Here is a 27,235-nt window from a genome sequence, read left to right as displayed (position 1 = left end):
CGCGGTAATGAGCAATTTTGAGAATGTATGCAATGCTTTTTCATAGCTCAGAGTCGAGAAAACATCTCAACCCTCATTTCACTAGAAGCCAACAGAAAAGATGCGGGACCTTCAGCCGGTCGATCAACATGAAAGGATCATACGCCACCAACAAAGCTGCCCTAGCTAGATGAAAGGCTGAGCAGCTGAATCTAAATATAGAGGTGGGAAAAAGAAAATAAACGTCGTTTTCAGGAACATATTTCGAATGTTTAATCCTGAGACATACGGTGATCCCTCGTCGCGCAGAGAAGGCAGCAGCTGTTCAACAGCTTTCCCGTGTCATCTCGCTTTCGTTTCCCCATTCAGCAACTCCCCATTCCTACATGCCCGTTCCCATTCGTTGATAAAGATGCCTGCACCTGCAACTGCAACTCCCCTTTATCTCCATCGGGTCTCGTTGTAACTCGTCTATACCCTCCGGCTCACACACTATGTTGCGCCGCTTCCACATCCCCTTCCTCATGGCTTGCGCCGTGCTGAGTGCCAGCCCAGCGGCCCTCGCTGACGATGCCCAGCAGCGGCGTGACGGCGTAGATCCCACGCAGCCCGTGGGTACGAACCCGATCACCAAGTTCGAGACGGTGTACCTAGGGCAGCAAGTCGCGAACAACAGCTGCAGCCACCGGGACCTCGGGTTCACGGGCGAGCTGCAGGGCAAGTGGTACGCGGTGTTCGGCGACACGCTGTGGTGCGCGCAGCCCCTGACGGACCCGAGCCAGGACAACGCGAGCGAGTTCCACGGCATGGTGCGCGACTCGCTGTCGCTGACCACCGACGACCCGCTGCTCGTCGTCGACCTGCATCTCAACGACGACAGCCCCGTGCGCCACCAGCAGCAGTTCGTTCCGTTCAACGCTTCTTGGGGCGAGGATAACACGTACGGCTTCGGTGGCACGAGTCTTGTCGAGACGGCGAATGGAGCTGGGGCTGTCTTCTACCTTGTCGTAAGCGCGCTTCCTTCTTCTCTAAATACAAATCAACCTTGAATTCCAAACTACTAGCCCCTCAACCCCCATTTTCAACACGGAGTTACTTAGACTAACAACGACCCACAGAACGCCAACAGCGCGGGCCTCAAAGGCGCCGGCGTCGCCAAAGTCGAGCTCGTATCCGGCGTCCCCACCGTGACCAAACGCTTCGGCGCCCAGGGGTACTGGTGGCCGGCCTCCAGCACGCCGCGGTACGGCGACGTGGCCGCGTTCCGGGACCCGCGGTCGGAGTACATTTACGCGTGGGGCGGGGCGCCGACGTCGGTGACCGACTTCACCGGCGCGCAGTACGTGTACCTTTTGCGCGTGCGCGCCGCCGACGCGTACGATCTGGCCAAGTACGAGTACTGGTGGGGCGCGGCCGATGGGGGCTGGAAGACGGGCGAGCCGCTTACGCAATTCGGCGCTGAGAACGCGGTGATGTGGTTCGTGGGCCAGGGACAGTTCGTGTGGAGCGAGTTTTGGGGCGTTTATGTTTTTGTGCATTTGAGTGAGTACCTAGTGTGCCTACCATTTATGCCTATTTGACTACGCTGCATGTGTGGGAACCTACTTGGGTGTGAAGCGCTTACGTGGAAATAGGTCCTGGAGGTAGCGACGTCTTACTTCGAACCGCGACGGCTCTTGAGGGTCCGTGGACCCCGGATGTTAAGGTGTATACGGCGACGCCGATTGATGGTGGTCTGACGTATGCGGGTGTCGCTCACCCGTATCTTGATGCCAGTGGGCGGACGCTGACTATTTCGTTTACGAATAACAACCACATCGAAGTCATCAAGGTTACGTTTTCGAAATAAATCAGGGAAATGGTTGGGTGTTAGCAAAGTGAGCTTTACTTAAGTAGTGACTTAGGTACATTGTATGTGAGCGTGTATATCCAAAAGGGGTGGGTTCTAATAGGTTGTAGCCATTACCTACCTAGGTACACACTTAGAAAAGTTCTGGGTACGGTCTTGATTCTGTGGCTTCTATCTAAGGGGATATTATTCTAGTGACACATACGTAGGTAGTAAAGGCAAATGAACCATTTTAGGAACAAAGCTGGTTGCTTTGACAAACTCGGGACCTTATGGACCATCTACAGAGGCTAAACAACATATTCATTTCTCCATGCAGGCTCCTAGCAGATCATATGCGACTGGAATTCGATCTAAGACCATCACCTCAGCTCATCTCACACACTTCAACCAATCTTGACAGCCAGGAGAAGTTCATCCCAATGTGTTGTTTAATTCAATATTCATAAACCATAATCCGTAAACCAAGCAACGTACCTAAATATCATCAACTGGCCCACGGTAAAAATAGCAAGCCACAACTATGTATACACGAACCAAACATATCCCGTCCAACCTTCCCATCATAGCTTATCATCATAAAACCTCCACTCGGATTTAAAGTCCTTCTTAAGTTCCTTATCCAAAATCAGCGCTCTCAGCATCTCGATAGGCATGACGTTCGCCCTCAGCACCCGGTCATGGAAGTCCTTCTCCCGTATCCTACCATACCCCTTCCCAACCGCCTCCTTGCGCAAGCCCATCAGCTGCAGCGCGCCTAGCATATACCCAGCCTGATACAGAGGCGAGTACTCGCCCCCTAAACTCCGTCGCACCTCGCCCTCCGCCGTAGCCCTTTCATGCCCCACCCTCTTGACCAGCAAATCGACACACTGCTCCGCACTTAACTGCCCCAAGTGGAACCTTACCGAGAACAAGATCCGCGCGCAGCGGTGCATGCGCCAGAAGAGCGAACCAATCTTATCCTCGGGCGTGACGAAGAAGTCGCCGCGGTCCCAGAGCAGCATCTCCCAGTAGAGGGCCCAGCCCTCGACGTAGAAGGGGGTGTCGAAGAGGGGCAGGCGGTAGTGGCGGTGGCGCTCGCCGACGAAGACCTGGAGGTGGTGTCCGGGGATCATCTCGTGGAAGGCGGTGGCGCGCGCGAAGGGGCGGTTGTTGCCGCGCAGCGACATGAGCTTGGACTCGTGCGCCATCGCGCGCGTCGGGTACGACATCTGCATCCAGGTGCCGCCGAGGAAGAAGGGCGACACCTTCTGCTCCGCCGCCGTGATCATCGTCATGCGGATCGCTTCCTCGGCCACGCGCGGCACGCTCACGAGGTCGTGCTTCTTGACGTAGGCCGCGCCCTCGTTGACGAGCGACCGGATGAAGGCTGGGTATGCGCCCGGCGGTTCGTACAGGTTCTTCACATGCTCGAGGGCGGCGCGCCAGTCGTCCCCGAAGCCGAGTTGTTCGGATGCTTTTACCATTTCGGCCTCGCACCACGCGTATTCCTTCTCGGCGATGCGGAGTAGTTCTTCGGGAGCGTAGGGTATCATTTCGGCCTCGAGGTCGGTCAGGAGCCCATCTCGGCCGATAGGCTCTCCGACGATGGTGTCCTCGTCGCCGGGCTTGACACCCACTAGGACCTCGCGTAGGAATTCGACCGTTTTTGTAAGAGCGGCGTCGAGTCGTTTGTATGGCTCAGTTACCCACCAATCGAACTGGGGGTCGTAATCCTTGTAGAAGGCGTACGTTTCTGCGAGCTTGCTGCGTAGGTCGGCCACCCTGCGAGAAGCGCGATAGCCGGTAGCCTTTGAATATTTGCTGGAATTGTGGCTGATATGGTCGCGTGCCTGTAGTATAAGCTTTTCCGTTGCGTTGAGGCTGTTAGCGAAATCCTTGGGATCAATCGACTCGACGCGCCGGCGTTGCTCGCACCAAGCTGTGATGGGGGCGGCAAACGGCTCGACAAAAGCTGCGAACTTGGCATCTCGGGCCTTATCGAGCTCGAGCGTGCGCCGTGCGCGTCGCATATAATTGCGCAGCAATAAATGGTCAACTCTATCGTCCTGCGATGAGTACGAGTCGAATGGTTGTCTCTCGAGATCCGCGAGCTCGTCCCGGAAGAACACCTCCAGCCTCCCATTCCGCGACGCCGAGCCGTCGATGTCGTAGTATGCTGTTAAGTCCCGTAGATCATTCGTCACACGCACAATACGGTCCTGGATCGATTCTACCGGGGGTGACTTAGATGGTACATCGATTGAAGTCCAATCTTCCTCGCCATCTTCATACTCTATCAATTCGATCTCTTTCTCAAGGTCATCCATGGTAGCAATTGATCCAAAAGGCGATAGAGATTGGGATAATACGTTGTTCTCCTCATCCTGGGAGACCTTACGGATCATATCGTACATCTTCTTTGGGTCTCTGTTGTGTGCAGAGTCCCATCCGGCGCTGGCCAATTTACTCTTCATCTCAGTCGATAATGAGCGCTTCATCATGAGCAGGACGGTAAGACGATTCTTTCGCCAACGTAGACGAGCGGGAGAATTCTCATCGCCGGCGGGCTCTAGTACGCTTGCCATAACGTACGGGAGCAAGTCCCTCGCCCGCAGAGCCTCGATCAATTCAGCATTCCATCTAGGATAGTCGGCCGACTCTGCGAGCTTGTGTCTCTGCTGCTGCGGGGCAGTGGTTACGGCGTCGTTAGTCGAAGCCATCTTCGTCTCACAATCTTGTCAATCTTCTATAAGTTCATGCCATTTCACAGCATCTTACCGCGCCGGTGGTGTTGGTGAGCCAATCATACTAGGCCAGCTTGGATGATGAAGAGTTGAACTTTGGACTTGCGACAATTGCAGAAGCCATGTGTTCCTAGGATGAAGAAGGATGGTAATGACGAGGTTCGGCGGGGTCGGATGTAACCTACCGGCTGATAAAGTCTCGGCGGTCTTCTCCCGATACGATTCTCGCTCGATGGCGTTCAAATCTAGCGTTTCATGTTAGATCTCATCCACCCTATTCCCCATCTTACATCTTAGTGGCAAATGTTCTTATGATTTAATTATTATTGGTAGAATATTGAAAGGTATGACTACTAACACCCTATTTTTAAATTAGAATACCTGACCTTTGAGCAACCATTATTAAGCTAATAAATCCACCACTTCAGCGGCGGCCTGTTCCGATGCTAGGGCGTCTGCTCCCTCGCCTTGTTTCCACGAATTCATCACGCTTAGAACATTGTCGATATGGGACATGTCCAGTGTTTCTCCTGCTTCCCTCGCTAAGGTAAGAGCACCGTGGACTATGTTCTTGATCTGTACACCTGTTAATGAACTAATGCATAACGCGCGATAGTGCGCGTTGGATTTAATATTATAGATAGGTAAACTAACCTGCCGACCGTTGATCTCCTTAGAAGCAAGTACATCCTTTTCTTGCTCCGTGAACCTCATGTTCGCGTTACTTGCAGATTCTCCGGCTCGGTTCAAGAAAGTGCTCCACACGGCCCTTCTGGCGTCGTGGTCGAGCTCAGGGTATCGAATACTAACGTGGATCCGGCTTTCGAAAGCAATGTCAAATTGATCAACCCGGTTTGTCGTCAACATGAGGATCCCCTGGTAGTACTCAATCTGTCTCAGGAAGATACTAACAAGCGCATTTCGTTTGATATCGTCGCTCTTCCGCTGTTGAAGGAAGACGTCAGCTTCGTCGAGAAGAAGTACGGCATCCCAGGCCCGAGCGACATCGAGTATTTTAGTGAGACTCTGCTCGACTTCGTCTGCTTTCGTTCCTAGATCACCAGCCGAAACACTGTAGAGCGGTCGTTTGGTTATCTCGGCAGCCGCCTCTGCTGTTAACGTTTTACCACATCCCGGGGGGCCACTCAGAAGGAAGATAGTTCCTTTGCCCTTACCCGCGACAATGTCATCGAAGCCATCATGTGCAGAGTGATGCTTTATGAGCGAGAGTATAAGTTTTTTCGACCTTGGATTGAGTACGAGCTGCTCGAATGCCAAGTCATTCCAGTCAATAGGCAGCAAGCGAGACATCGCAAGTCCGAGCCATTGCTTGCTCCCGAAGCAAAACCCCAATGCGACAGGACTCGTAATCATTAGCTGTTCGTCAGTCAACAATTCTCTCTCGAGGGTGCGCGATACTATTGGATGAAACGCCATGTTAGGATTGAACGTGCGAAATGCTGCGGCGTCTAGCATGGCCCTGCCATAGGTCCTAACTTTGAATCGAATCGGTTTCCAAGGATGATTACTCTTCTCCGACATTGCGAATCCATGGGTTTGGCAGAAGTATGGTGGTCTTATCCCTTGGAAGAATCTCCCTCTAGCTAAAGCTTCCTCCTTAGCCTTGTCTGCCACAGGACACCTTTCAAGGGGATATACAGGTAAGTCTGTGATCTTCCTAGCTCCATCGAAAATTTCGATTTCAAGGGGAAGCGGCTCCTTTGCGAGACCGAATCTATTGCCGTCGTCTGTGATGATGTCGCATTTTATGTCCCAGTACGGTGGTCTCTGACGTGACTCGATCATCTCCATGCCCTTGAACCTGAGAATCTGGTGTTGTTCTACGAGTTCGTGGTAATGGTACACTAACGAGTTTGGCTTCATTAGAGTCCAAAGCAAAGGCCAAGTGATCTCATTTGCTGCCATGAGAGATAAACAGTTCCCAGATGTTGCCTTAAGCTCTTCTTCCACAAAGTCGCAAGCTATTTTGAGATCATCAATCAATTCTTGATTTGGCTCTGGCGACCCTCGTGCGCCCTGGAGGGAACCCCGGAGGCCATCCCAACTATGAAAGAAAAGATTTGGACTGGCCTGCATTTATGAGAAAGACTTATCCAACATGAAATAGCCGCAAATCCATACCTGAGGGGGTGTCTTGTTGAGTGCCAAGTTTTCAACACCTTCGTTTATTTCACTTAAGGTATCGGCCACAAACTTGGATAGTATATCGACTACCGTATCAATGTGTCTACCCCTATAGTCGATGATTCTTCGGACTACCAAAACAGGGTTCCTTTTTTTATATCGTTTATAAAGGACATCACGTGGTTTGGCAGACTTCTCAAGCTTCGTGCTAGATGTTCGCCTAAATTTTCCTACTTAGTATCTCACCACAAGGATGTTGGCACTACAATTCCACACTCCAGACGTACAAATCATATCTATAGAAATTATTAATGTCGAATATACCGATATGAAGCTAGATACTACTTACATCTGATCGAAGCGAAGTATCCTTGACTTTGCTTGCCCTTCATCGTCCACGAGGCCCTTGGCCTCTTTGATTGAGTTCTCCGTTGCGTCAGCCATGGTGGTATCTAGGTAAGGTGGTGGTGTATATGCGTGTACAGAAAAGACGAAGTACAAAATGCTGTAAGGAGAGTTTGAATGTAGGCCTGCTTATGTACCTACCTACTGGAAGTATTACGTACCTAAATAGGTACTTAGGTAAATGCCTCAAAATGCAGTATAATGATATAGTCGCCTTTCGTGGCAAAACAATATGCAGGCTGTGTGGTACACTGCATTTACGTTGTCTTATATGCAGATTTTTTGTTCCCTATTGGTAGCCTTGTAGAGAATGTTATGTAAATGTAGTACCTAGGTAGGCAGACATGTCGCTGTGGCCTTCTCCTATCCAATACTTCTCTACACTACCTATGTTATCACCGTGATTCAGAGAACGTTTCTCACCGAAAGTCATCGCCAACCCACCACCCCTGCTGCGACCCCGAAACTCCATACCGAAATGCACGATGTAATATGCTGACACACAGGCCAATTCCTTGCGAAAATTGGGCATTCACGTGTTTTCGCAATGATTTACTTCTTAATTAAGTGCCTATATATATGCCCATATTTATAACACTACTAATCTTGCCCGCAACTCAGAATCCTATTTCCTCAATAAGCAGCCTCTTCTTGCCTGATGATTATTGATAATAATGGCTGACCCTTTGAGCATTGTTGGGACCACCATTGCAATTATACAGCTCACAGGTAGCTGTATAGCCCTTTTGAGATCCCATATAGGACCCTCAAAGTATGGTGTAACTGATATCAAGTCAATGGAACTCGATCTCAATGAGTTCATACAGACAATGGAACGGTTCAAAACCCATATAGAAACTCATTGTATGACATATAACAATGGCGAGGAACCATTCGACAGCCTGGATCATTTGAGACGGCCCTTGGAAGACTGCAAGGTTGCTCTTGATTTCATCAAGAATTTCCTTAGCAAAGACCACCTCAAACAGATTTTCCTTGGTGCTAAATTTGACCGAAGAATAGGAAGAGCACTTGCGTCGCTGAAAAAGGCCAGGCAACTATTTGTCGATGTGATCGTATTAAATACCAAGTAAGTGATAGCATCCATCTTGTTTAGAGTTGTGGTACAAGGCTGGGGTGTACCTAGAGCCTTATATTACCATGGTAAGATAGTTTACTTATAAGAATGGACTCTAGTGCGTCATCTCTACGTCTCGAGCAGCGGGTAGAGAGCCTGAGGAAAGACATCCAAGGGCTCCATGACTTCGTAAAGAATAGTCAGAACCCAGATCCTGAGCTGCTGTCCCGTAAGTATCAACGAAAACCTCATAGTATATCATGATAGGATGCCAATTGACAATATGATTCAGATTACAGAGACCGCATTAAGAAGTGGCTCGTACCTAGGAAGGAAAGCGACATCGACTACCATGAGCAGCTTGACCGCCATATCAGAGCGCGAGCTGCAGGGAGCTGCAATTGGCTATGGCAGCATGATCTATACGATCAATGGTTACATAAAAACGAAGCACCGCCAGTGATCTGGGTACAAGGACCATTGGGACTGGGTAAATCTGTGCTCTGCTCGGCAGCCATAGAGCATGCTCGAAGGCACAAGAAATGCACAATATTCTACTACTGTCGCTTCAACAACCAGTCTACTGTAATGCAAGTGGCAGGCCGCCTGATCGAACAACTGTTCGACTACCTATTCGCAAGAGATGAAAGTATCGCACTATCAGCGATAGGAATCACAAAGGACACATCATCTCTAACAACTGATGGACTACTAAAGATGGCTAAGCACCTGATTCAAGAATTGCAAAGTCTAGAAGGACAGAAGTCAGCAGGCTCTCCAAGTTTACTGATGTTCCTTGATGGGTTAGATGAAGAACCACGAGAAGAAGAAACACTCAGTCCATTCGCTTTCAAATTATTGGGCGAGTTTCCAAGTGTTGTGAGAATATGGGTCACCTCTCGCCCTTCACGGCAACTAAATGGGCTTCTGTCAAGATATCCTACTATCCATTTGAAAGAACACACGAGAAATGACGTACGCGCTTATATCGAAAGTGAGATGCGGGAGTCTACCGAGGGGCTGTTTGACAATGACGAATTTAGTAAGCTCCACACCCTGACGATACTTTGTGAAGAAGGAACTAAGTATTCTTAAGTTGAAAACGTTTTAATACCGAGGCTGCTACAAAGATGCGAGTGCAACTTTCTATTCGCCAGATTATTAACGGGTTATATGAAGGAAGGATCCTTCAGGCCTAGTGAGCTACCTCGGGTAATCCAAGAAGAGCTCCCGATCGACGTGTCAGATATTTATAAGAGAATATTCAAGACACAATACCGTGATCATCACGTTCGCAAAACTGCGAGGTTAGTTTCTAAAGACTGCCGACTCAGATACTCAGTCTAATATTGACAGTGAACTATTCTCTATCGTTGCATTCGCAAGACGTCCCCTGAGACTACAAGAACTCCAAGAGGCCTTGGCTCTTGTCTTGCCTGATGTTGTTGGAGCAAATATCAACCAAGCAAACAAACCCCGGAGGCTTGATAACATATTTAGCTGCCTAATCGAGACAACCCCGAGCCACGTAGAATCAGACCCTTTCATTCAGCTCACGCACGTCTCTGTCAAAGATTTTCTAAACAAAAACCCATGTGTGCTCCAAGAGGATGAAGGTCAAGAATATCCTATCAACGAGCATTGCATAGCAAATGTATGCCTTCGATACCTCATGCAGAAACGTTACATGAAACCGTTTGAGGATCACGAGTCCATTACGCAGGCAGTTGAAACTCATCATCTCTTGACCTACGCTGCTAAATATTGGCATAGGCACCTTGACGCTGTCGTTGTTACCCCAGAACAAGTGAAACTTATTCACAGATTCATAATATCACCCAACTTTCAGACTCTCTTTCAGGTCCAGAGTATTTTCATTGAGTATCAGTTCGATCTCTTCACTAGCAGCCGTCATCCACAGGCACGCTTTAGGAAATCTCTTCCTCGATCGCTAATTGGGACGAATGGTAAAGTATTGAAAGATTATCTCCATTTCGTCAGTGAATGGAAACATTTCCTCAGCTGTCCCTGCGAAGGGGATAAGTGTCCGATATATAAATGCAAGATTGAAATCAATCGTTGTCTCTCGGGTATCATGGGTCCTAATAGCTTCCTGGGAAGCATGGAAGAGAAACATTCAAGTTTCATGTTGCATAAAGGGAACTACGATACCGACAAATTTGATCCGGGGGTTGCTGATCATTTCTCCAGCGATGGAAGAATGGCAGCGGTAGTTTCCCTGAAACCAGCGTAAGTGTTTTAAAGCGCATCCAATATCATTTATCATTGGTATCAGCACTAAATCCGGCTGTAGAAACATCGGTGAATTATACGTAATCGTGGATATTTGGGACCTGTGGGCTTCAAACCCACCTATTCACTCAGGGACGGTCACTGTAAAGACAGACGAGAAGAGGAGTGGGTGGTTTCTGTATTCTGCGAAACCTCGAAAAGTCACAAAAAGACTCAGTCACCCTGAATCAATTTCATTCAGCAGCGATCATAATTTCCTCCGTATTGGCAGCCAGCTATTCTATAAGGATGGGGGCAATTACAAAAAAGCAATAACAATCGAAGACTCCAACACCGATATTGCCAGATACTTCGAAGAATTTTCCAGCAGCAACAATATCATAGCAATTGCTCGAAGGCAAAATAGGAAAGAAGAGGATATGATTGAGCTGGATTTGACTGATTCTGGAATCGAAATTATCGGCAATGATTTGCATGAATGGCATAGTAACAACGATTCGACCCCTGTTGCGGGCGGAGGATCCGATAGTGAGGCAGATGATGACTACAGCAGTGGAAGTGATGCTGCAACATTGTCCGACAAAATCTCAGATGAATCCGATGTTGAAGATGTGGCAGAAGAATCGATTAGCGAAGGTTCAACTCAAGATGCCTCAGACCCTGACCTATCAGTGGGCTTGACAGACAACAGCAGTGAGCCCTCAGATAATTACAGCGAAGATTCGAGAGCCGAGGTTATAATTTCACATGGCCAACTTCTTGCCGATCTTACGGGGTATGTGGAGGAGTGTTCTGATGACGAAGAGGAGCATCAGGCCACGTTATCGATGCTGCGACCACGCAGGTCCACGAAAGCACGAAACAGTAGCAAAGGTCAAGGTTTGATTTCAATTTTGGACCTAAATGGCGAAAGGCCTCAACAGATTTTCCGTTTCGAATACGAGCTCCCCGTGATGTTATATCACTCACCTCCGGCCATACACCCTTCCAAGCCGCTAGTCGTATGGCCATTATGCGGCGGTGATATCCTGTTCATTGACTATCGACAAAACACCTACTTTATCCGACGTGTTTTGGCAACGACTAGATTTAGTAAGTATAGCGTTAATTCAAAGTTTGATATCTACTTGAGGGAATATATGACTAAGAGATATAATAGCTCGTCATGTCTGTATGAAGGTCCACTTCTCTGAGTGTGGTAGATTTATGCACATCGCCACTATAGAAGCACAGGATAAGAGGAAAGTGAAACTCGAAGCTACCGAGGAGAAGGCGCCCAAAGAACTTGGGATAGCAGTCTTCGTTACGACACATCGGCTCTCGGAACATAAAACGAGTAGAAGTCCGCCAACCCTAATTCATCGGGTAAAAGCGAAGCTCGGTGATGTCGCCTGCTTTTCGATCTCCAAACTTCCAATAACCTTTACTTGGACCGAGCAACATGTCTACGTGACTCAGAGCTCTTGTAGGTTATCCGTCATTCGAATAGAGTTATTCAGACCCAGAGGAGTAGGGTTTCCGTCAGGTTCCTTGCCTACGACGCCCCGCGAGACAGTCCTCCTCCCAGCGACAGCGCAGCAACGCGAAGTGCGATACTTTCCACCAACCTCTGGCGAAAGCCGAGGTATGATATTAATCGGAAGTCGTCGTAGACATCCAGCAGTTGAAATCTTGCCTACTCGCTCCAGTCACATCGAGCACGATGCGCGCTGTTCCCCTTATCAGTTCCAGAGCCCTCCGATTGGTATCTACATCGACGAAGCGGATTTTGGCGGATGGGTTCCTGTCGGAATGGAGGAAAAGATCACAAACAAGTATCGCAATGGGGAACTGATTAGGAAGTTCGAGGCGTTTGATGCAGAAGACGATTGTGATCTCGAGGATTTCATTTCTCCTGGCGATTTGCAATAAACCTTGGATATAATCCTTTCACTCGTTCATAGGTACGCATTGAAATGATTCCACCTCACCTCAGATTGAATACTCAAAATATCTAAGGTTTCCTTTGGTCTTATTTTGAATCTGCCCATTTGTTATTATCTGGATAGGTATTCATAGTAGAGCAATAATAATGATAATCAACTTGTGTGCTCTAATGCTTATTTGATTGTCCTGTTTTCTGCTCATCTTCCTGCCTCCTCTTCGCAAAATGCTCCACCATGGCGACGCCGCCGCGTTTATGGAAGAATAGGTCCTGGTACATTATTGTGGCTTCTGCGTTCTGCTTCGCGCGCGCCCACATTCCGACTTCAAACTTCTGGAGGCCTACACTCAATGATGATGAGTCTTCTGGCTCGGTGTCCTTCGCGATAATGGTATGTGCAAGGTCTAATGCGTCTTGCATGGCTAAATTAACCCCTACCCCTGCGAACGGAGTCATTAGATGCGCAGCATCTCCAATAAGTGTAATTCTAGGATAATCGATGTCAGCTGATATAAAATATGAATTATAGGAAAGGGGAAAAAATATTTGTGTTTTCTGACCTTGGATTATGAGTCCATTCAAACCCCACGGGAAGCATATGAAGCCGCCGACCTACAGTATCTGGATCACCGTTAAGCACCAGAGACTTCTGTAGGGGTGTATATTCTGAGAAAAGCGAATCGATCACCTCTCGCCGCGCGTTAGGATGGGTAAAGTCAATCCCGCATGCCGTGAGCCAATCATTCGGTAATCGGGCGAAGGCGTAGACCTGAACTGTGCCGTCGCTGTTTCGCTGGCATAGAAGACCCTTGTCCGATCCCAGGTTGAGACACATGCCCTGTCCAACATGCTTAGACAGCATTCCAAACCTGGAATCCACGTCTGAGATGCGGCAGGCCAGACCGCTTATGCCCGAGTAGGAGGGCTCAACTTCACTCAGGCTTGTTCGGACCCTGGACCAGGCCCCATCAGCGCCTACCACAAGGTCGAAGTTGGGCTCCTCATTGCCGTTGGCGAAAGTCAAGGTTAGTTTCGAGTTTTCTTGGCTGTGGTGGATCTTGAGTAGTCTATAATCCCAGCACACCGTCTCAGGCGCTAGCGAATCCAAGAGAAGATTGCGTAGTTGCGTGCGATCGATCTCAGGCCTGTCGACGAACTCTCCGGGTCGTCCAGCGTCACCTCTACTCTCGTCCATAAGTACGGTGCCATCGGGCGAGTAGATTCGTAGAGTTTCGCCCTCTGGCCTAGCGAGCTTCTTAAACTCTTCGAACAGACCAGCCTCTTTCAAGGCGCGTTGTCCAGAATCCGCGTGAATGTCTAACGAGCCGCCTCGATTTCTTAGACTATATCGATCGGTGTCTTTTTCAAACACTTTACAACTTATTGTCGCTTTTTGCAACAGCTTCGCTAATGTGAGGCCAGCTGGGCCAGCTATTTCCGTTGGCACGGGCAAATAATTAGCAAATGACAAAGGCAGTACCGAATCATCAGCCAATCTTACCTCCAATAATGGCAATATTCAACGTCATGATAAAATCAAAGTCGGCAAAGCTATTGAGGACCGAGTAGGTTAGATCGACTTCGGCACAGGCTTTTCGCGTATTGATAGTAAAGATGTTTTGGAAACGTAGCGTGCCTAATTATGAGTAGGTATTTATAAGCCTCCTAGAGGCACGACTAACCAACTTAACAGTCATCACCAACATAACGACCAAGTCGGCTTTCTCGGCCCAGCTGTGCCACTCTCGTAAGCTTGGGGTCCTCATCCTAGAAGGAACGCAGTGGATATCTAGGAATAAATATAACCAACATCCATTGGTATAGGTATATATATTCTCACATCTGTAACTACTGTAGTTAATGTAGTAATGAGTTGATGTATAATAAGTCCCAATACTGCTGCTCCTGTCCTGTCATTGGCCCGGATTAGTCAGATAGCTGCTACCCATATCATAATTGACACTGCTGTTTACGAAATAATCGCAATGGAGTCATCTAGCAATAACAACTACGCCTTCGTTATAGCCCAGGCAATGTCGATGGTGCTTGGTGTGAGCATGGATGAGATCGACCATGCTGCAGACACAACCACTTTTGTCAAGCTAGGTGGCGATTCATTGTCTGCCATCCTCATCTCAGCAGAATGTCAGAAAAGAGGACTTTTGATCTCTGCCAGCATTCTGTTGCGGACATTAGCAGTGAGAGAAGTTATAAGAAAAGCTGCGAATTCGGCGCGGGCTCTGACAATGCATTCACCCATACCACCCAAGTCTCCCCGTCCGCCTTCGCTTCCACTTCTCTCGAAGGCTGGTATGGTCGCCGCCAGTACAGCAGTCCCAGCTGTAATAGACGCCAGCCTCGATGAATCGTCGTATATACGTACCACAGTAGCGAAACCAGACCCAGAAGCTGGAAACGCATCTTCGTTCTATGGCGGACAAGCTATCATATCTGCGAAGAGAGTTTTAGACAACATGACCACAACCGAATGGACGGAGCCGCAACTCCTTCTACTCCACGAGACTTCTTACAATCCAAAGCTGAACATAGTGACCTTACACGAATCCTATGAAGACTTCTGGGACGTACAAGATGTTTACAACTCGTGGATGAATACAATTCTAGCGGAGCCAATATTCAAAGATCTCCTTCATGATTTAGAAATATCGCCGCAGCAACTTCTGCTTCCAAACACAATTCAAGTCAGAACCTATGACGAGTATCAGAGAGAATTCGCCAATGCAGTTGATGTGAATGGTCCTATATCAAAATTCACAGTCATACACTTGTCTCAGCCTTCGCAATCGAAGGAGATAACGAAACCCACAGTTGCTGTCTGGCGTATACACCATGCATTCATGGACGGCTACTCCGCTCGGATTCTGCGTGATAAGATTGGACGCACCCTGCGAGGAGAAACTGGCGTTGGTGCAGGGCCGTCGTTCAAGGAAACAGTGCGCTCTTTGCGAATGTTACGAGACGAGAGAAGAGAATTGACGCGATGCTTCTGGGATAGGAAACGCGAGCAGTTTCCTGCTGCGATCGGAGAGCTGCACCTGAGTCCCCAAAGGGCAGCCAAAGCGAGAAAAGTATCCCCTCAGGGATTGATCACAATCCAATTTCCTGATGGGCAACTGGCAGCGGCTAGGGCAAGAACGGGGTATACCACAACGGTGTACTTTGCTGCGGCATGGGCTCTGACCCTTAGCAAGTTTATGGATTCTGACCAGATCTACTTCGGCATGGTTCTCTCAGGACGCGACTTGCCCATTCCGGGAGCCTTCGATGTTGTTGGACCCCTGATAAATATATTGCCGCTATTCGTCACAGTGCCAGTCAATGGCGATAAAATCTCCGTCGAAACGTTTTTACGGAGGATTCACGATGGCATCCTCGAGTTGAACGACGTTCAACATTCAGAGGCTACCGAGGGATTCGACAGGCGGTTCGACTCTATTATGGCCACACAGCTCGAGTATGACAAGGGAGAAGTACAGCCAATACCAATGCAAGAAGATAGAGCTGGTCTTGATATTCAGTCCGGAGTTCCAATGAATCTCATCATCGAGGGGCAATCTCGGTTACAGTTATCCTATTCAACTGCTCGTTATGCGGAAGAGGACATTGAAAACGTGCGGTCCGTGTTTCAAAGGAGTATGGACTGCCTTCTGCGAAGCGGCGACGAAAACCGATTGGTGTCAAGCATACAGAAGGCTCTACTACCACAGGAGATGGAAGCGAAAATCAGGCAGTGGAGCAATTGTACTTCCACCGAGACTTTGGACGATGCCAAAGGGGATGACTTAGTGACATTGTTTGAAAGCATCGTGGTTAGACATCCTAAGGACGTAGCAATCATCCATGGTGAACGCGGGAAGGTCTTCTATGACGACTTGGATCAGGCGGCGGGTATCGTTGCGCGTGAATTGAGCTGGATCAAGCCCAATGAGGCTGTTTGTGTTTACGCGGACCGATCCGTGAACTGGATTGCTGCGATCTTTGGTGTGCTCAAGGCGGGTGGCGTTTACGCCCCAATTGATCCCTCATCGCCGGTGTCCGTGCAGCTCGCCAATTTCCTACGCAGCGGCGCAAGCGCTGTGCTAATTCCCTCATCTACTGCTACTACAGCTCAGCGCTTCTGTTCACCACGGCAGGAACAAGACAATGCAGCTTCGTTTCAATGCCGCGTTATATCCGTTGATGATCTTCTCGCGGAAGCCGACGCCCAGATACGTGATAGCTCGGCCCTTTATCCAAGAAGACGCACCGCTCGCCCAGATGATCTTGCCTACATCTGCTTCACCTCTGGTTCAACTGGACAGCCCAAGGCCGTACAATGTACGCACAAAGGCCTGGTGGCTTTCCAGAAAGACCATGTGGTTCGCCTGGCTGCTTCCAGAAGCATCGTCATCGCCCAAGTGATGTCTCCTGTCTTCGATGGCAGCATTCACGAAATCTTCTCTGCCTTGACACATGGCGCCACTTTGCGGTTGGCGTCGCCTGATGACCAAGACGGTCCATTTTCGCATTTGACGGATAGTGATTCTGCTATTCTGACCCCCTCCATCGCGAAAGTGCTGGATCCTGACCAATATCCCCGACTAAGAAACGTACGTAGATACTCTCTATATTAAGGCTATCAATTGTAAAGGAGCGAAGCTAACGCCTATGTGTTCCTAGGTTTACCTGGTCGGCGAAGCCGTTCCTCAATCCGTTTGCGACACGTGGGCGAGGAATCGCTCTCTATATAACATGTACGGCCCAACTGAAACTACCTGTGGTACAACGATAAAAAGGCTCCTGCCGAACGAGGCTGTCACTCTTGGACGACCGAATTCGTCAAGCAGAGTGTATATCCTCGATCGTAATAATGATCTACTCCCACCTGGCGCGGTTGGCGAATTGCATATTGCAGGAATACAGGTATCACGTGGATACATCGGCATGCCTGAGCTGAACACGAAGCACTTCCTGGACGACCCGGTGGTTCCTGGAGCCAGCCAGAAGATGTACAAGACTGGTGACTATGCATATTGGGATGGCGTGACCGGAGAGATTCACATACTCGGACGCAAAGATCGGCAGATTAAACTACATGGTTTCAGGCTCGACCTTGATGATTTAGAAGTACGAGTTGCAAAGGCGATTCCTGGATGTGGAGGTGCTGCCATCTTCCGTCGCGATGATCATCTAATAGCCGCATATCAAACTTCTTCAGCCAGCCCAATCAGCGCATTGGATGCAAAGGCACTCATCGGTAACGCGCTGCCCCCATACGCTATGCCACGAAGGATTTTCGCCTTAGAGAGATTTCCTTTGACCGTCGCAGGCAAGCTTGATTACAAGGCGCTTGAAAAAATGGCTGACATGAGCGCCGAAAACCCAGCGATAGATTCACAGTCTCAGAAGAGTGTCGTGAGCGCGACTGAGAAATTAGTTTTAGACGCTGTGCGGGACTTGATGAAGCTCGACCCAAGCATACCCCTAGACCGCAGCTCAAATCTCACAGCTCTCGGCAGTCATTCTATCGTTCAACTACAATTGGCAAGTCGAATTTCTTCCTCCATTCAGCGACGGTTTACAGTCAAGGACGTCATAGAAAATCCTGTGGTATCACGTCTAGCATCTACGATTGATGCAATGAAAGAAAGTGAGGTAGCTGACGTTGCCATGCGGAGGCCCCTTAATCGAAATGGTGCAAGAGCTCTTGGGGACAGTCGAATATCGCCCATCGAACTCGACTGGCTTTTGAAGTATGAGCGAAATCTTGGGACTTCTTCATTCAACGTCTCACACGTCTCTAAGTTAGACGCGACCTTTGATCAACACCTAGCACTAGTATCAGCTTGGAACACCGTCTTAGCTAGACATGCAATCTTGCGCTGCAGATTTCGACGATCAGCAACGGATGGTAGTGCGGAAAGATCTTACGCTACCGAGCCTCCTAGAGCCTTATATGTGGAAGATTTTGACGTCCGAGCTGCTATCAATGCAGAATTCTCTCTCGAGTTGGAAGACCCGATCCGAGTGCTCGTCTCAAAACGTTACATGATGGTTTGCGTGAGCCATATTATATGCGACTATACAACCCTTACTCAGCTTTTCGAGGAGTTCACTGCCGTATATCTTAATACCAACCATCAAGAATCGTCAACGGTGTCTCCCAGGAAACGATACCAGGATACGACATGTTGGAATCTCGACGTCGATCAGGCCACTGCTGACTTTTGGAAATCGTACCTATCTGGCAAGGACCTTGTGAAGATGCCGCCGTACATGAAAATGTCTCGCACTTCGTATCATGGCAACTCCATACTGTTCCGACTCTCGAGGGGTACAATGTCAACCCTTGAGACACTCTCGCGATCACCAGGTCTTACGCTACATCAGATTGGACTGGCGATCGTGTCCCTAGTTCTCCAGGCTGATAGCCCAACAAAGCAAGATTTGCTCCTAGGCAGTCCCTATCTCGGGAGACAGGAAGAAGATATGCGTACCATTGGTCTCTTTTTACAGCCACTCCCAATTCGAATCCCGAGACGGCTGGACCGACGAGGAGATAGCTTGAAAGAGCCCTCCCTGGAAACTTTCCTTCGGGCTGTACAGGAATCCTCAAGGTCCGCTCTCAGCCATAGCATCGAGTGGAATTCTCTAATGAAGATTCTTTCCTCTTCGGATGACGAGGAATGGCGTGCAGCCGCAACCACCGCGGCTCCAAACCACCCGCTATTCGATGCTGTGGTCACCTTCCACGAGCTTAGCGCTACTGAACCGTCGTCTTCAATAAATACCTTTATTCCTGGAATCCAACCGTTGGTTTCTTGGGCTGAGGGCGCTAAGTTCGGTATCATGTTCGAGTTCTCAGCCATCAGCTCATCTTCGGTAACGCTCCGCATTGAGTACGATACATCCATATTCTCGATGGATGAGGTACGGCTGTTCGCTGCACGGATTGACGCAGGCCTTAAACTTATGCGTCAGAAGCCATCATCAATTAAACTTGCAGAAATAGAACGCGGGTTACTGGGTATTAGTGGTGGAACCCCTGATGGAATCGAGACCGTGGAGTTTGGGACTGGCTTAGCAGATTTATCATAGGAACGAATAAAAGGGGGGCACTTAGCCTTGACTAAAACACCACGCTTACAGATTCAAAACCACCATTCCCACTTGAGTTAAAACTTGCATAATGACATATCATCTCCTAGTTTCCGAGAAATATTTCGGTGTTTTTCATGATTTGGACAAATATCATGTTCATCTTCAGTGATGTCTACGTAGGTACAAAAGGCAATTGATATACGATATGGTAGTACTAAGGCTGTAGGGCTGAATTAAGGGACTCGTAAAAGGGACCTAGGTAGGCAGGCAGGGTACCATTCTGGGCTGAAGGTGGGGTTATGATTGGGGGCGTAAGAAATTAATTAAGTGGGAGATACTGGATAGGGGGATAAAAGTAGTTTAGGTTCGATTCCTATTAGGCCTGTTGGTGCCTGCCTTTTATCCCTTCTATCTGTAGGCACATAATATTACATAAGATAGATAGGATTATGCCAATAGGTTAGATACCTACCCATGTAGGATACTTCGCTGTGTAGGACTAGGACTTTTCTTGGTATAATTAGAATTAGAACTGGACCAAGAAGTAGCTCTGCATGCCGCATACCCCTCAGGAGGTCTGCGAGGGAAGGTTATTCCCCCTGGCCCTGGCGTTAAATATACCATGCTATGCTATACCATTTCGGTCTCGTAGGTTTAAGTCGGCGAGGCTCCGAGAGGTGGGATACGTAGTACCTACTTGAAAACAAACTGAATTGAAAATAAAGGATATATCCTGCTCTTCTCTCTCTTTCCTCGTCGATTCACTTCACTCTCACTCGTCCCATCTCGCTCATATTTCGTTGGTTGTTTTTTTTTCATACAATGACGCTCACTAGCCCCCCCGCTCATGTCGCCATTATTGGCGGAGGACTTGCCGTAAGTATCAACCACCTAGACCTACGCCATTTTCTGGTTCTGATTTTGCTGATACTGCTTGAGTACTCTTAGGGCCTCACGCTTGCTCTTGCACTACACGATCTGAATATTCCTTCCACCATCTATGAGGCCCGCTCCGAGGACTTCGACCAAGGTGGTGGTGTGATGCTCTCCCCCAACGCCTTGCGTGTCCTCGACAGCGTCGGCGTCTACAAACGCGTCCGTGATAACTCGTTGCAATTTGACGTGCTCACCTTCAAGGATGGCCAGAACCAGACCACCGATGAGTATTACTTTGGCTCGGCAAAGCTATATGGTTATCAGGCTATCCGCATCATGCGCAAGGAACTCTTGGACGAGATGAAGGCAATGCTGCGAGAGCGTAACATCCCTATCCACTACGACCATAAGCTATCCGCCATTACTTCCGATGGTCCAGATAAGGTAGATTTCACTTTCGCAAACGGCCAGACCGCATCTGCCCCTCTCCTCATCGGGGCGGATGGCATCCACTCAACCGTACGCGGAACCTTCTTACCCGAAGTGAAGCCAATCTACGCAGGTTTCATGGGCATCAATAGCGTCGTGCAAAGATCTCAGCTCCGTATTCCCGACGGTTATAAGCTACCCGCGACTGTTATGGCGAAGCCGGGCGCATTTCTGCTTGTGCCACAGAAGCCTGACGGATCCGAACTCTTCGTCGGGTCCCAGCGTCGATTTCCGGCGCTGGACTCGGCCGGTTGGGAAGCATTGAGGAAGGATAAACAAAAATTGTACGATATGCTCCAGGAGAACAAGTCTGACTGGCCGGATGTGGTACAGTCAGCCCTGGAAGCTGTGCCGGTGGACCGCATGGGTTTTTGGGCATTCCATGGCATTCCCCCCTTGGCATCATGGCTATCCGAATCCAAGAGAATCATCCTAGTTGGGGATGCGGCGCACGCAATTCCTCCAACAGCCGGTCAGGGCGCCAACCAGGCCTTTGAAGATGTGAGAGCCCTAGCCACTCTCCTCTCTAAGCTCTCGCCGAAAGTACCGCTGGACAAGGCGGCCGCGCAGTGGCAGGCGTACCGCCAGGAGCGCATCAAGAAAGTCCTCGATCTAACCCAACAAATGAATGTCAAGCGACTGCCGGAGTCAGAACGAGCCAGGTTGCCTCCAGGAGCAACCTGGAGTGATCAATCGCTCACACGTGGAGAGGGTGGTGAGTTAGGTTGGTTATACGATCCAGACTTGGCGCAGGAAGCTGAAAAGTGGGTGAAAGAGCTAGAACAGACCGCTGGCTCATGAGACTCGAAGGAAAGAATATGTAAAGTCTAAGGATTAGGTGGGTAGGTACATATCTAGTGGATCGGTATTATCTGACCAATCATAAAAGACCCATAAAGCCAGTTCCGCGGTTTCCGTTACTGCACGTGTTAGGGATCAACGATGACACTCTGTACCACTACCACATAGGGCTGCTAGTGCTATTCTGCCGACATCGTAGAAGTGGAGATTGCTCTCGTAGGTGTCACATGCCTAGGTACCTAGGCGCTCACGTAACTTTAGTAACGCCGCTTCACCAACGCGTCAGAAAATCTCCCAACATTATAAACAACCTTGGAAGCTCTGGAGCTGTTAATCCGAGCAGTCCGAGCAAGAATGAACTCGTCGCCAAGACGTGCACCGTGCCGCACGCTTTCTTGCTGTACCTCTATTTAATGGTGTGATGGGAGGGATTCTATCCAGATGTTTACAAACTCACGTATTACATGGTATCCTTGTACGACGTTTCCAGACCGATCTTCAAGCTGAAAAGAGCTTGCTGCGCCTCAAATACCAAGGCCGCGCATAAGTTAAGACGCAACAAGCGCGAAGTTCCCAGCCAAAAGCTTCCTAGAACATGAGCGACGTCCCTTGCCTACCGTAGTGCGTAGTCAGATATGCAGTAGCCAGCGGTGATCCACTCACTACTAGGTAGTTCCACTAAGGCACTTGACGTACTAGGGACTTCGGCGGAGAGCATCCGAAGCCTGTTTAGCTCCTGATAACTCGGCCGCCGGGTCGGAAGCCGACCAACGGTATTAGTCCGGAGCCCATACGCCTTAGCCGAATTATAAGGTATGCACGCCTATATGAACGCTATGTAGGTAAATGTTTCATGTCATATATATGCCTTTTAAAGGTTATGATATATATACAAGTTTTCTACTACCTCTAGATATTTTCACAATAAAATCTAGGTAGCAGGGGCTAAAGGCCAGGGATTGGTGAGCCGCCACCAACATACATTGATTCTTGCTCCTCTCTAACATGAAGCCGTCCTTCTTGAATTGTCAGAAGACTTCAGCCATGAGCATGTTGTACGCGTACTTACCTGATATCAAATCCTGTTTCAACATGATTTCAGTCCTTTTCTTCTTGGTTTCTACCTACCTAGTTTGTTTAGCCAGTGCTTGCAATAACTTGCAGCCATGTACGGTATTAGCGACTTTGACTCACAATAATAGCATCAATGATGAAATCTTCCTTAATTTCGATTAACGAAATATATACCTTTTACGCCCGCCTTCCTATTTATGCTCTTTCCTCTACCATGCTTCTCGCTGTCGCCTTTTTATTTGTCATCCTTCTATTACGAAGTCAAGCCATAAAGACGTGCCTCTCATCCTTACTTTCTCGTATTATCAATGTAAGCTTCTTTAACCTGGATTATGCGTTTGTGTACAGCTATCCGCTCAATGCACAAATCACTAACCCCTTTCCAGATTGTGCTGCGCAGCTGTTACCCAATCAAGCATGTCGAGAATGGTAGAGATTTGCCATCACTTCCGTACGTCTTTCCTAACGGTCAGGGAAACACCGAGAAATTTCTACATGGACGCACGAAAAGCGCCAATTGGGAGCGCGAGTATGGAGGTCTTTATCGCCTGTGGGCGGGGATAAAAGGAGAAGTGTGAGTATTTGAACTAGACTTGCTTAAATCCTATACATTCATTGTCATTTTCGCAGTAATTATATAGCGTACGGCTAACTTACCTCACAAGTGTCCTCACCAAACATACCCACGTCGAAACCGTATTCCATGATTCCAATAAACACACCAAAGCCCACGCGAACGACAGCGGCTACCTCATGGACCGCCTTTTAGGCTCCTGTCTTGGGCTAATCAGCGGCTCGCCCTGGAATGCCGTCAAGTCTGGCGTCGAAGCTCCGTTCCTACACCGTTCAGCAAGCACATATGTCACCGACATTCAAGACTTTACCAAAGCATACATGCGTGCGCTGAATGCGGAGAGTGAGCCACTCAGGGATCATGGTAAGCTACATCCGGTGCACGATCTGAAACTGCTTCCGTTCCTTTTTGTAGCAAGAATTATATATGGGTCATTGAGTGCGGAGCTCGAGAAAGAGTTGAGGGAGCTGATTCCGCTTAGGGAGGAGCTATTCAAGAGTGTGGTTGGAGGCGGGATCACGAGGTTTTCCATCGCACGGTTTCTCCCTCTCCCCGCCATTCGCGCGCTTCGCGATTTCAAGAGACGCTGGGCTGAATGGAATGACAAGGCGCATGCTTATGCTCTCCAGACCAAGAGAGCCGAGGCGACACCTATCATCGGAATGTACAGATGCGTCGACGAAGGAACAATAACGCGAGAGCAGCTCCTGCAAACGCTCGATGAAATGCTGTTCGCCAACATCGACGTCACCATGGGCGGCATTTCGTGGACGCTCGTCTTCCTAGCGGCCCACCCCAGCGTGCAGAAGATGCTGCGCAGCGAAATCCAGACAAGCTCTTCCCACGCGGCGTCGCGCAACGCGTATCTCCTCTCTTCCTGGACGACCACGCCCACTCTTCTCGGCGCATGCATTCTCGAGTCCGCGCGTCTGCGCCCTCTGGCCGCGTTTTCCGTCCCCCAGTCATGCCCCACCCCGCGCGTCCTCGACGGCTTCGAAGTACCCGCGGGCACGAATTTCGTCGTCGACTCCTACGCGCTCAACATCCGCGACCCGTTCTGGGGGCCCGACCGCGAGCGGTTCCGGCCGCAGCGCTGGCTGGAGAGACATAAGAGCGGCCGGGATCTGCGCTATCGGTACTGGCGGTTCGGGTTCGGCCCGCGGACGTGCCTGGGGAAATACGTGGCGGAGTTTCTCTTGAGGGCCGTGGTAGTCGAGGTACTAGAGAATTGGTCTATCTCGCTGGAAACTACGGAGCAGCAACGAAGCAAGGAGGTTGAAAGTGAAAACGGTTGCGATAGGAAGGAGGAGGAGGATATGGATTGGCCGTGGGATGATGAAATGTGGATCCATCACCCTGATCTCTTTTTGAAGTGTAGGCCATTGACTCGTCCTACGTAGAAGACTCAAATCTAAGCTGTAAATTGAGTTCTAGTGCTGGTTGTCAGTAGTTATAATCCAAGGAGCGGCGTGTATGCTTTTGAGAGCTCCACCAGCACCCACATAAGCTTACTTCTTGTTAGTTAGACTCCTTTGAAGACCACTGTAAGAGCCTCAATGCTTATAGGTTTAACGGGCCTGCGCTATCGCTAGTGTACAGTTACTGGTTTTGTGGAAACTGTAGTCTTATACCAGTCGAAGGGACATGGTACGGCAGCTAATAATAAATACCTAGTTTTGCTTGTAAATTAGGTAGGCTACCTTCGGCTGGTGCACCTAAAGTGAAGTTAACATACTGGCACCCGGCCAAATATTGTTCATATGTAGGTAGCAATGTTCATAGGCATCGACTTTATTTGGACGATTTCTAAAACATTGTACCGTTTTCTCCATGTGCTTCTCCTATCTGCGTTAAACAGTATCAGACACATGCGTTGGATAGTTTTTCGTACGAAGTTTGAATTGAACTCTTCACTTAGCTGATAAGAAAGAATAGCTACCTGGGGTATCTCTGTTATTAATGTTTCCATTTATATGTTATCATATTTCCATATTTATAATGTCATTCTTTTTCCCTCACTTCTATGCCTTTTTAAGTAGGTATCTTTAGTTGCCTTCAACTAGATTTATTGGCGGGATTCACTATTAAATTCCTCGAGATAGTACGTAGTGACTCGTCTGATTCATTGTCCTGCCATCTTTTACCAGCATACGATCCTCGGGTCTTTTCTGTAACATTACGCCGAACCTCTTCGTAAAGCTGTTCTAGAGTCGGCCGCATGTTTTCGTCAGTTGCTAGGCACAGCACCAGGAGGTCTCTGAGATCGGTATCTAAGTTGTCCAACCACTCCTTGTGTCTTTGAATGATAGCATTAGTCGCCCCGTATCCACTAAGTCCATCCAAATCTTTCGCGCGTGATTTTATGGTTTTCTTCTCCCCATTTATAGTAACTTCCATATCTTGAATCCCCCTTGGATTCATCGTAACCGCACCTCCTATCAAGTTGACCATTACCTCGGCAATTCTAAGCATATTTTGTCGGACCGCTGATTCCTCTGTATATCTGCTCGAGCTTTAGCATAAGTTCTCCCAAGCAATATTTTATCACCTACTGGAAGGAATCGGTGGAATTACTGGCTTGTCCAAAGTCGATAAGTTTGAGAATGGGGACAAGTCGATGTGCCATGCAATCAAAATCTCCAAACATAACTGTTACGCGACATAAGTAAGGCGACGTATATAGCTACAACATCATGGAACTTCGATAGCTTACTATTCCCAATATTTATATCGTTATGTCTCATTGTAGATTTCTGCGGTCGGACGCCAAGCGAATTATTCGGCGGAAGCTCTGGCTTGGCTGAAGGTGCATTTGGATTTCCCTCAGGGGGCCAAGCCATAGCGATGAGCATGTGACACACTATAGTTGAGATGTCAGCTCCCTCTAACCCAAGATGCAACTTGCAAGCTTACTGCATAAGAAACATCTCCAAAGCATTCGATTGGGTAAAGGATGGTTCCAATCAGGTCGTGTCATTACCAAATCCCGAATTTGGCCATTTGGAATCCATTCCGTGAATAATGTTGGGCCTGGTAGGTAGTTCAATTTCAGATCTTCTGTCTCGTTCGGCAAGCGGTATAGTTGTTGGATATTTTGGGCTCCTCGGAGTCTCTGCCGAACCAGTTAGATGCCTCTCTATCCTATGTAAAATGCACATATATATATACCCGGAGGAACTCAAACTCTCTAGAGATGGTTTCGTCGTCCTTTCTGTCAAAGGCTCTTTTCATCACGAATCTTTCTATTTTCTTCTTCGCTGGTGTTGGACCAGATAATAGTGAAGGAGCTACTGGTAGTAGCAATTCCCTTGATGGAACAGCCCATACTGGGCTGATTGGCGGTAGTTTACTAAATAACGGATCAGCTGCTGGTGAGCCAATCAACCGTGAAGAATATGATGGTATCATATGAAGTAACGATAGGGGGCCGCTTAATGATGGGCCACTTGATGACGGGCCGCTTGATGACGGGCTACTTAGTGATGGACCGCTCAGTGATGGACCTTCTGGCAATGGTGGAGTCAGTGATGGACCAGATTCGTCTTTTATCCTCAGCTCCACAGCAAATCCGCGTGCACCGGTTCCTATGATCTTTTCGAATTTGAAACTAGGCTTATTCGTATTGTTGAAATGGGATCTGACTCTCTTGACCTCCTCAAGGTGCCTTGGGGGTACTCTATCTTGGCCGGGAATCTCCATTAGGAAATGCAAATTGTTAAAATCAAACAGCCTAGGTAGGTAAGTGTCGTACTAGCTAACACGCTGAACTTTTCTTCATTTATTGTAAGTTTTAGCTATCATAGTATTGGATATACAAGATCTTCTTAATCGCCGGAAGCGGAAAGGATTGGTGGATAGAAACGACATGATTCTGCTTTCTTTATTACGCTTATTGTCTCTAGGTAAATGACAGTGTCTGCTATAAGCTGGACAAAGAATTGTTCATATCTAGGTATAT

At 48.6% G+C, this 27,235-nt stretch overlaps 9 protein-coding genes across 9 annotated transcripts; 5 read left to right on the top strand and 4 right to left on the bottom strand.

The window, feature by feature from the left end:
• Positions 1 to 277: 277 nt before the first annotated feature.
• Positions 278 to 2,484, top strand: F4807DRAFT_156496 (uncharacterized protein). The gene is made up of 3 exons (XM_047993283.1): positions 278 to 986; positions 1,098 to 1,521; positions 1,614 to 2,484. Exons 1-3 carry the CDS (start codon positions 474 to 476, stop codon positions 1,826 to 1,828), a joined length of 1,152 nt encoding a protein of 383 aa, XP_047852735.1. The 5' UTR covers positions 278 to 473; the 3' UTR covers positions 1,829 to 2,484.
• Positions 1,976 to 4,705, bottom strand: F4807DRAFT_156261 (uncharacterized protein). The gene has a single exon (XM_047993279.1). The coding sequence runs from the start codon at positions 4,531 to 4,533 to the stop codon at positions 2,392 to 2,394; it is 2,142 nt and encodes a 713-aa protein (XP_047852734.1). The 5' UTR covers positions 4,534 to 4,705; the 3' UTR covers positions 1,976 to 2,391.
• Positions 4,662 to 7,303, bottom strand: F4807DRAFT_432026 (P-loop containing nucleoside triphosphate hydrolase protein). Its single transcript, XM_047998568.1, has 4 exons — positions 7,052 to 7,303; positions 6,990 to 6,998; positions 5,212 to 6,922; positions 4,662 to 5,133 (listed from the first exon to the last, which is right to left on the bottom strand). Exons 3-4 carry the CDS (start codon positions 6,652 to 6,654, stop codon positions 4,960 to 4,962), a joined length of 1,617 nt encoding a protein of 538 aa, XP_047852733.1. The 5' UTR covers positions 6,655 to 6,922; positions 6,990 to 6,998; positions 7,052 to 7,303; the 3' UTR covers positions 4,662 to 4,959.
• Positions 7,304 to 7,625: 322 nt separating this feature from the next.
• Positions 7,626 to 12,349, top strand: F4807DRAFT_468798 (uncharacterized protein; the record flags this gene model as incomplete). Its single annotated transcript, XM_048002643.1, has 7 exons — positions 7,626 to 8,197; positions 8,305 to 8,414; positions 8,478 to 9,227; positions 9,282 to 9,492; positions 9,542 to 10,435; positions 10,500 to 11,530; positions 11,598 to 12,349. The coding sequence occupies exons 1-7, from the start codon at positions 7,782 to 7,784 to the stop codon at positions 12,347 to 12,349; spliced, it is 4,164 nt and encodes a 1,387-aa protein (XP_047852732.1). The 5' UTR covers positions 7,626 to 7,781.
• Positions 12,350 to 12,530: 181 nt separating this feature from the next.
• F4807DRAFT_468796 (FAD/NAD(P)-binding domain-containing protein) lies at positions 12,531 to 13,891 on the bottom strand (the record flags this gene model as incomplete). The annotated part of the gene is made up of 3 exons (XM_048002642.1): positions 12,531 to 12,849; positions 12,923 to 13,793; positions 13,864 to 13,891. 3 exons carry the CDS (start codon positions 13,889 to 13,891, stop codon positions 12,531 to 12,533), a joined length of 1,218 nt encoding a protein of 405 aa, XP_047852731.1.
• A 375-nt stretch (positions 13,892 to 14,266) lies between these two features.
• Positions 14,267 to 19,740, top strand: F4807DRAFT_156117 (acetyl-CoA synthetase-like protein). The gene is made up of 2 exons (XM_047993276.1): positions 14,267 to 16,972; positions 17,043 to 19,740. Exons 1-2 carry the CDS (start codon positions 14,348 to 14,350, stop codon positions 19,458 to 19,460), a joined length of 5,043 nt encoding a protein of 1,680 aa, XP_047852730.1. The 5' UTR covers positions 14,267 to 14,347; the 3' UTR covers positions 19,461 to 19,740.
• A 107-nt stretch (positions 19,741 to 19,847) lies between these two features.
• Positions 19,848 to 21,817, top strand: F4807DRAFT_432009 (kynurenine 3-monooxygenase). The gene is made up of 2 exons (XM_047998567.1): positions 19,848 to 20,339; positions 20,412 to 21,817. Exons 1-2 carry the CDS (start codon positions 20,286 to 20,288, stop codon positions 21,627 to 21,629), a joined length of 1,272 nt encoding a protein of 423 aa, XP_047852729.1. The 5' UTR covers positions 19,848 to 20,285; the 3' UTR covers positions 21,630 to 21,817.
• A 735-nt stretch (positions 21,818 to 22,552) lies between these two features.
• F4807DRAFT_156105 (putative cytochrome P450 oxidoreductase GliC-like protein) lies at positions 22,553 to 24,854 on the top strand. Its single transcript, XM_047993275.1, has 3 exons — positions 22,553 to 23,013; positions 23,090 to 23,277; positions 23,369 to 24,854. The coding sequence occupies exons 1-3, from the start codon at positions 22,837 to 22,839 to the stop codon at positions 24,675 to 24,677; spliced, it is 1,674 nt and encodes a 557-aa protein (XP_047852728.1). The 5' UTR covers positions 22,553 to 22,836; the 3' UTR covers positions 24,678 to 24,854.
• A 461-nt stretch (positions 24,855 to 25,315) lies between these two features.
• Positions 25,316 to 26,997, bottom strand: F4807DRAFT_468794 (uncharacterized protein). Its single transcript, XM_048002641.1, has 5 exons — positions 26,446 to 26,997; positions 26,191 to 26,389; positions 25,991 to 26,137; positions 25,830 to 25,926; positions 25,316 to 25,780 (listed from the first exon to the last, which is right to left on the bottom strand). The coding sequence occupies exons 1-5, from the start codon at positions 26,974 to 26,976 to the stop codon at positions 25,333 to 25,335; spliced, it is 1,422 nt and encodes a 473-aa protein (XP_047852727.1). The 5' UTR covers positions 26,977 to 26,997; the 3' UTR covers positions 25,316 to 25,332.
• Between the last annotated feature and the right edge of the window lie 238 nt (positions 26,998 to 27,235).

The sequence above is a fragment of the Annulohypoxylon truncatum genome (genome assembly GCF_022578515.1).
Source record: "Annulohypoxylon truncatum strain CBS 140777 unplaced genomic scaffold F4807scaffold_23, whole genome shotgun sequence".
NCBI lineage: Eukaryota > Fungi > Ascomycota > Sordariomycetes > Xylariales > Hypoxylaceae > Annulohypoxylon > Annulohypoxylon truncatum.
Note: the sequence above shows the minus strand (reverse complement) of the source record. Positions and strands in the feature narration are given on the sequence as shown.

Excerpts from the sequence above, each read along its gene's own strand:
- F4807DRAFT_156105 (XM_047993275.1), top strand. The coding sequence starts at position 22,837 with ATGATGAAATCTTCCTTAATTTCGATTAACGAAATATATACCTTTTAC. Across the intron at positions 23,014-23,089 it reads TACTTTCTCGTATTATCAAT|ATTGTGCTGCGCAGCTGTTA; the intron begins GTAAGCTTCTTT and ends ACCCCTTTCCAG. Across the intron at positions 23,278-23,368 it reads GCGGGGATAAAAGGAGAAGT|TGTCCTCACCAAACATACCC; the intron begins GTGAGTATTTGA and ends TTACCTCACAAG.
- F4807DRAFT_156261 (XM_047993279.1), bottom strand. The coding sequence starts at position 4,533 with ATGGCTTCGACTAACGACGCCGTAACCACTGCCCCGCAGCAGCAGAGA.
- F4807DRAFT_468794 (XM_048002641.1), bottom strand. The coding sequence starts at position 26,976 with ATGGAGATTCCCGGCCAAGATAGAGTACCCCCAAGGCACCTTGAGGAG. Across the intron at positions 26,138-26,190 it reads TTGGAGATGTTTCTTATGCA|TGTGTCACATGCTCATCGCT; the intron begins GTAAGCTTGCAA and ends TCTCAACTATAG. Across the intron at positions 25,781-25,829 it reads AATTCCACCGATTCCTTCCA|ATATACAGAGGAATCAGCGG; the intron begins GTAGGTGATAAA and ends AAGCTCGAGCAG.
- F4807DRAFT_432009 (XM_047998567.1), top strand. The coding sequence starts at position 20,286 with ATGACGCTCACTAGCCCCCCCGCTCATGTCGCCATTATTGGCGGAGGA. Across the intron at positions 20,340-20,411 it reads TTATTGGCGGAGGACTTGCC|GGCCTCACGCTTGCTCTTGC; the intron begins GTAAGTATCAAC and ends GAGTACTCTTAG.
- F4807DRAFT_156117 (XM_047993276.1), top strand. The coding sequence starts at position 14,348 with ATGGAGTCATCTAGCAATAACAACTACGCCTTCGTTATAGCCCAGGCA. Across the intron at positions 16,973-17,042 it reads AATATCCCCGACTAAGAAAC|GTTTACCTGGTCGGCGAAGC; the intron begins GTACGTAGATAC and ends ATGTGTTCCTAG.
- F4807DRAFT_432026 (XM_047998568.1), bottom strand. The coding sequence starts at position 6,654 with ATGCAGGCCAGTCCAAATCTTTTCTTTCATAGTTGGGATGGCCTCCGG. Across the intron at positions 5,134-5,211 it reads AGGAGATCAACGGTCGGCAG|ATCAAGAACATAGTCCACGG; the intron begins GTTAGTTTACCT and ends ACAGGTGTACAG.
- F4807DRAFT_156496 (XM_047993283.1), top strand. The coding sequence starts at position 474 with ATGTTGCGCCGCTTCCACATCCCCTTCCTCATGGCTTGCGCCGTGCTG. Across the intron at positions 987-1,097 it reads GGGCTGTCTTCTACCTTGTC|AACGCCAACAGCGCGGGCCT; the intron begins GTAAGCGCGCTT and ends AACGACCCACAG. Across the intron at positions 1,522-1,613 it reads TTATGTTTTTGTGCATTTGA|GTCCTGGAGGTAGCGACGTC; the intron begins GTGAGTACCTAG and ends ACGTGGAAATAG.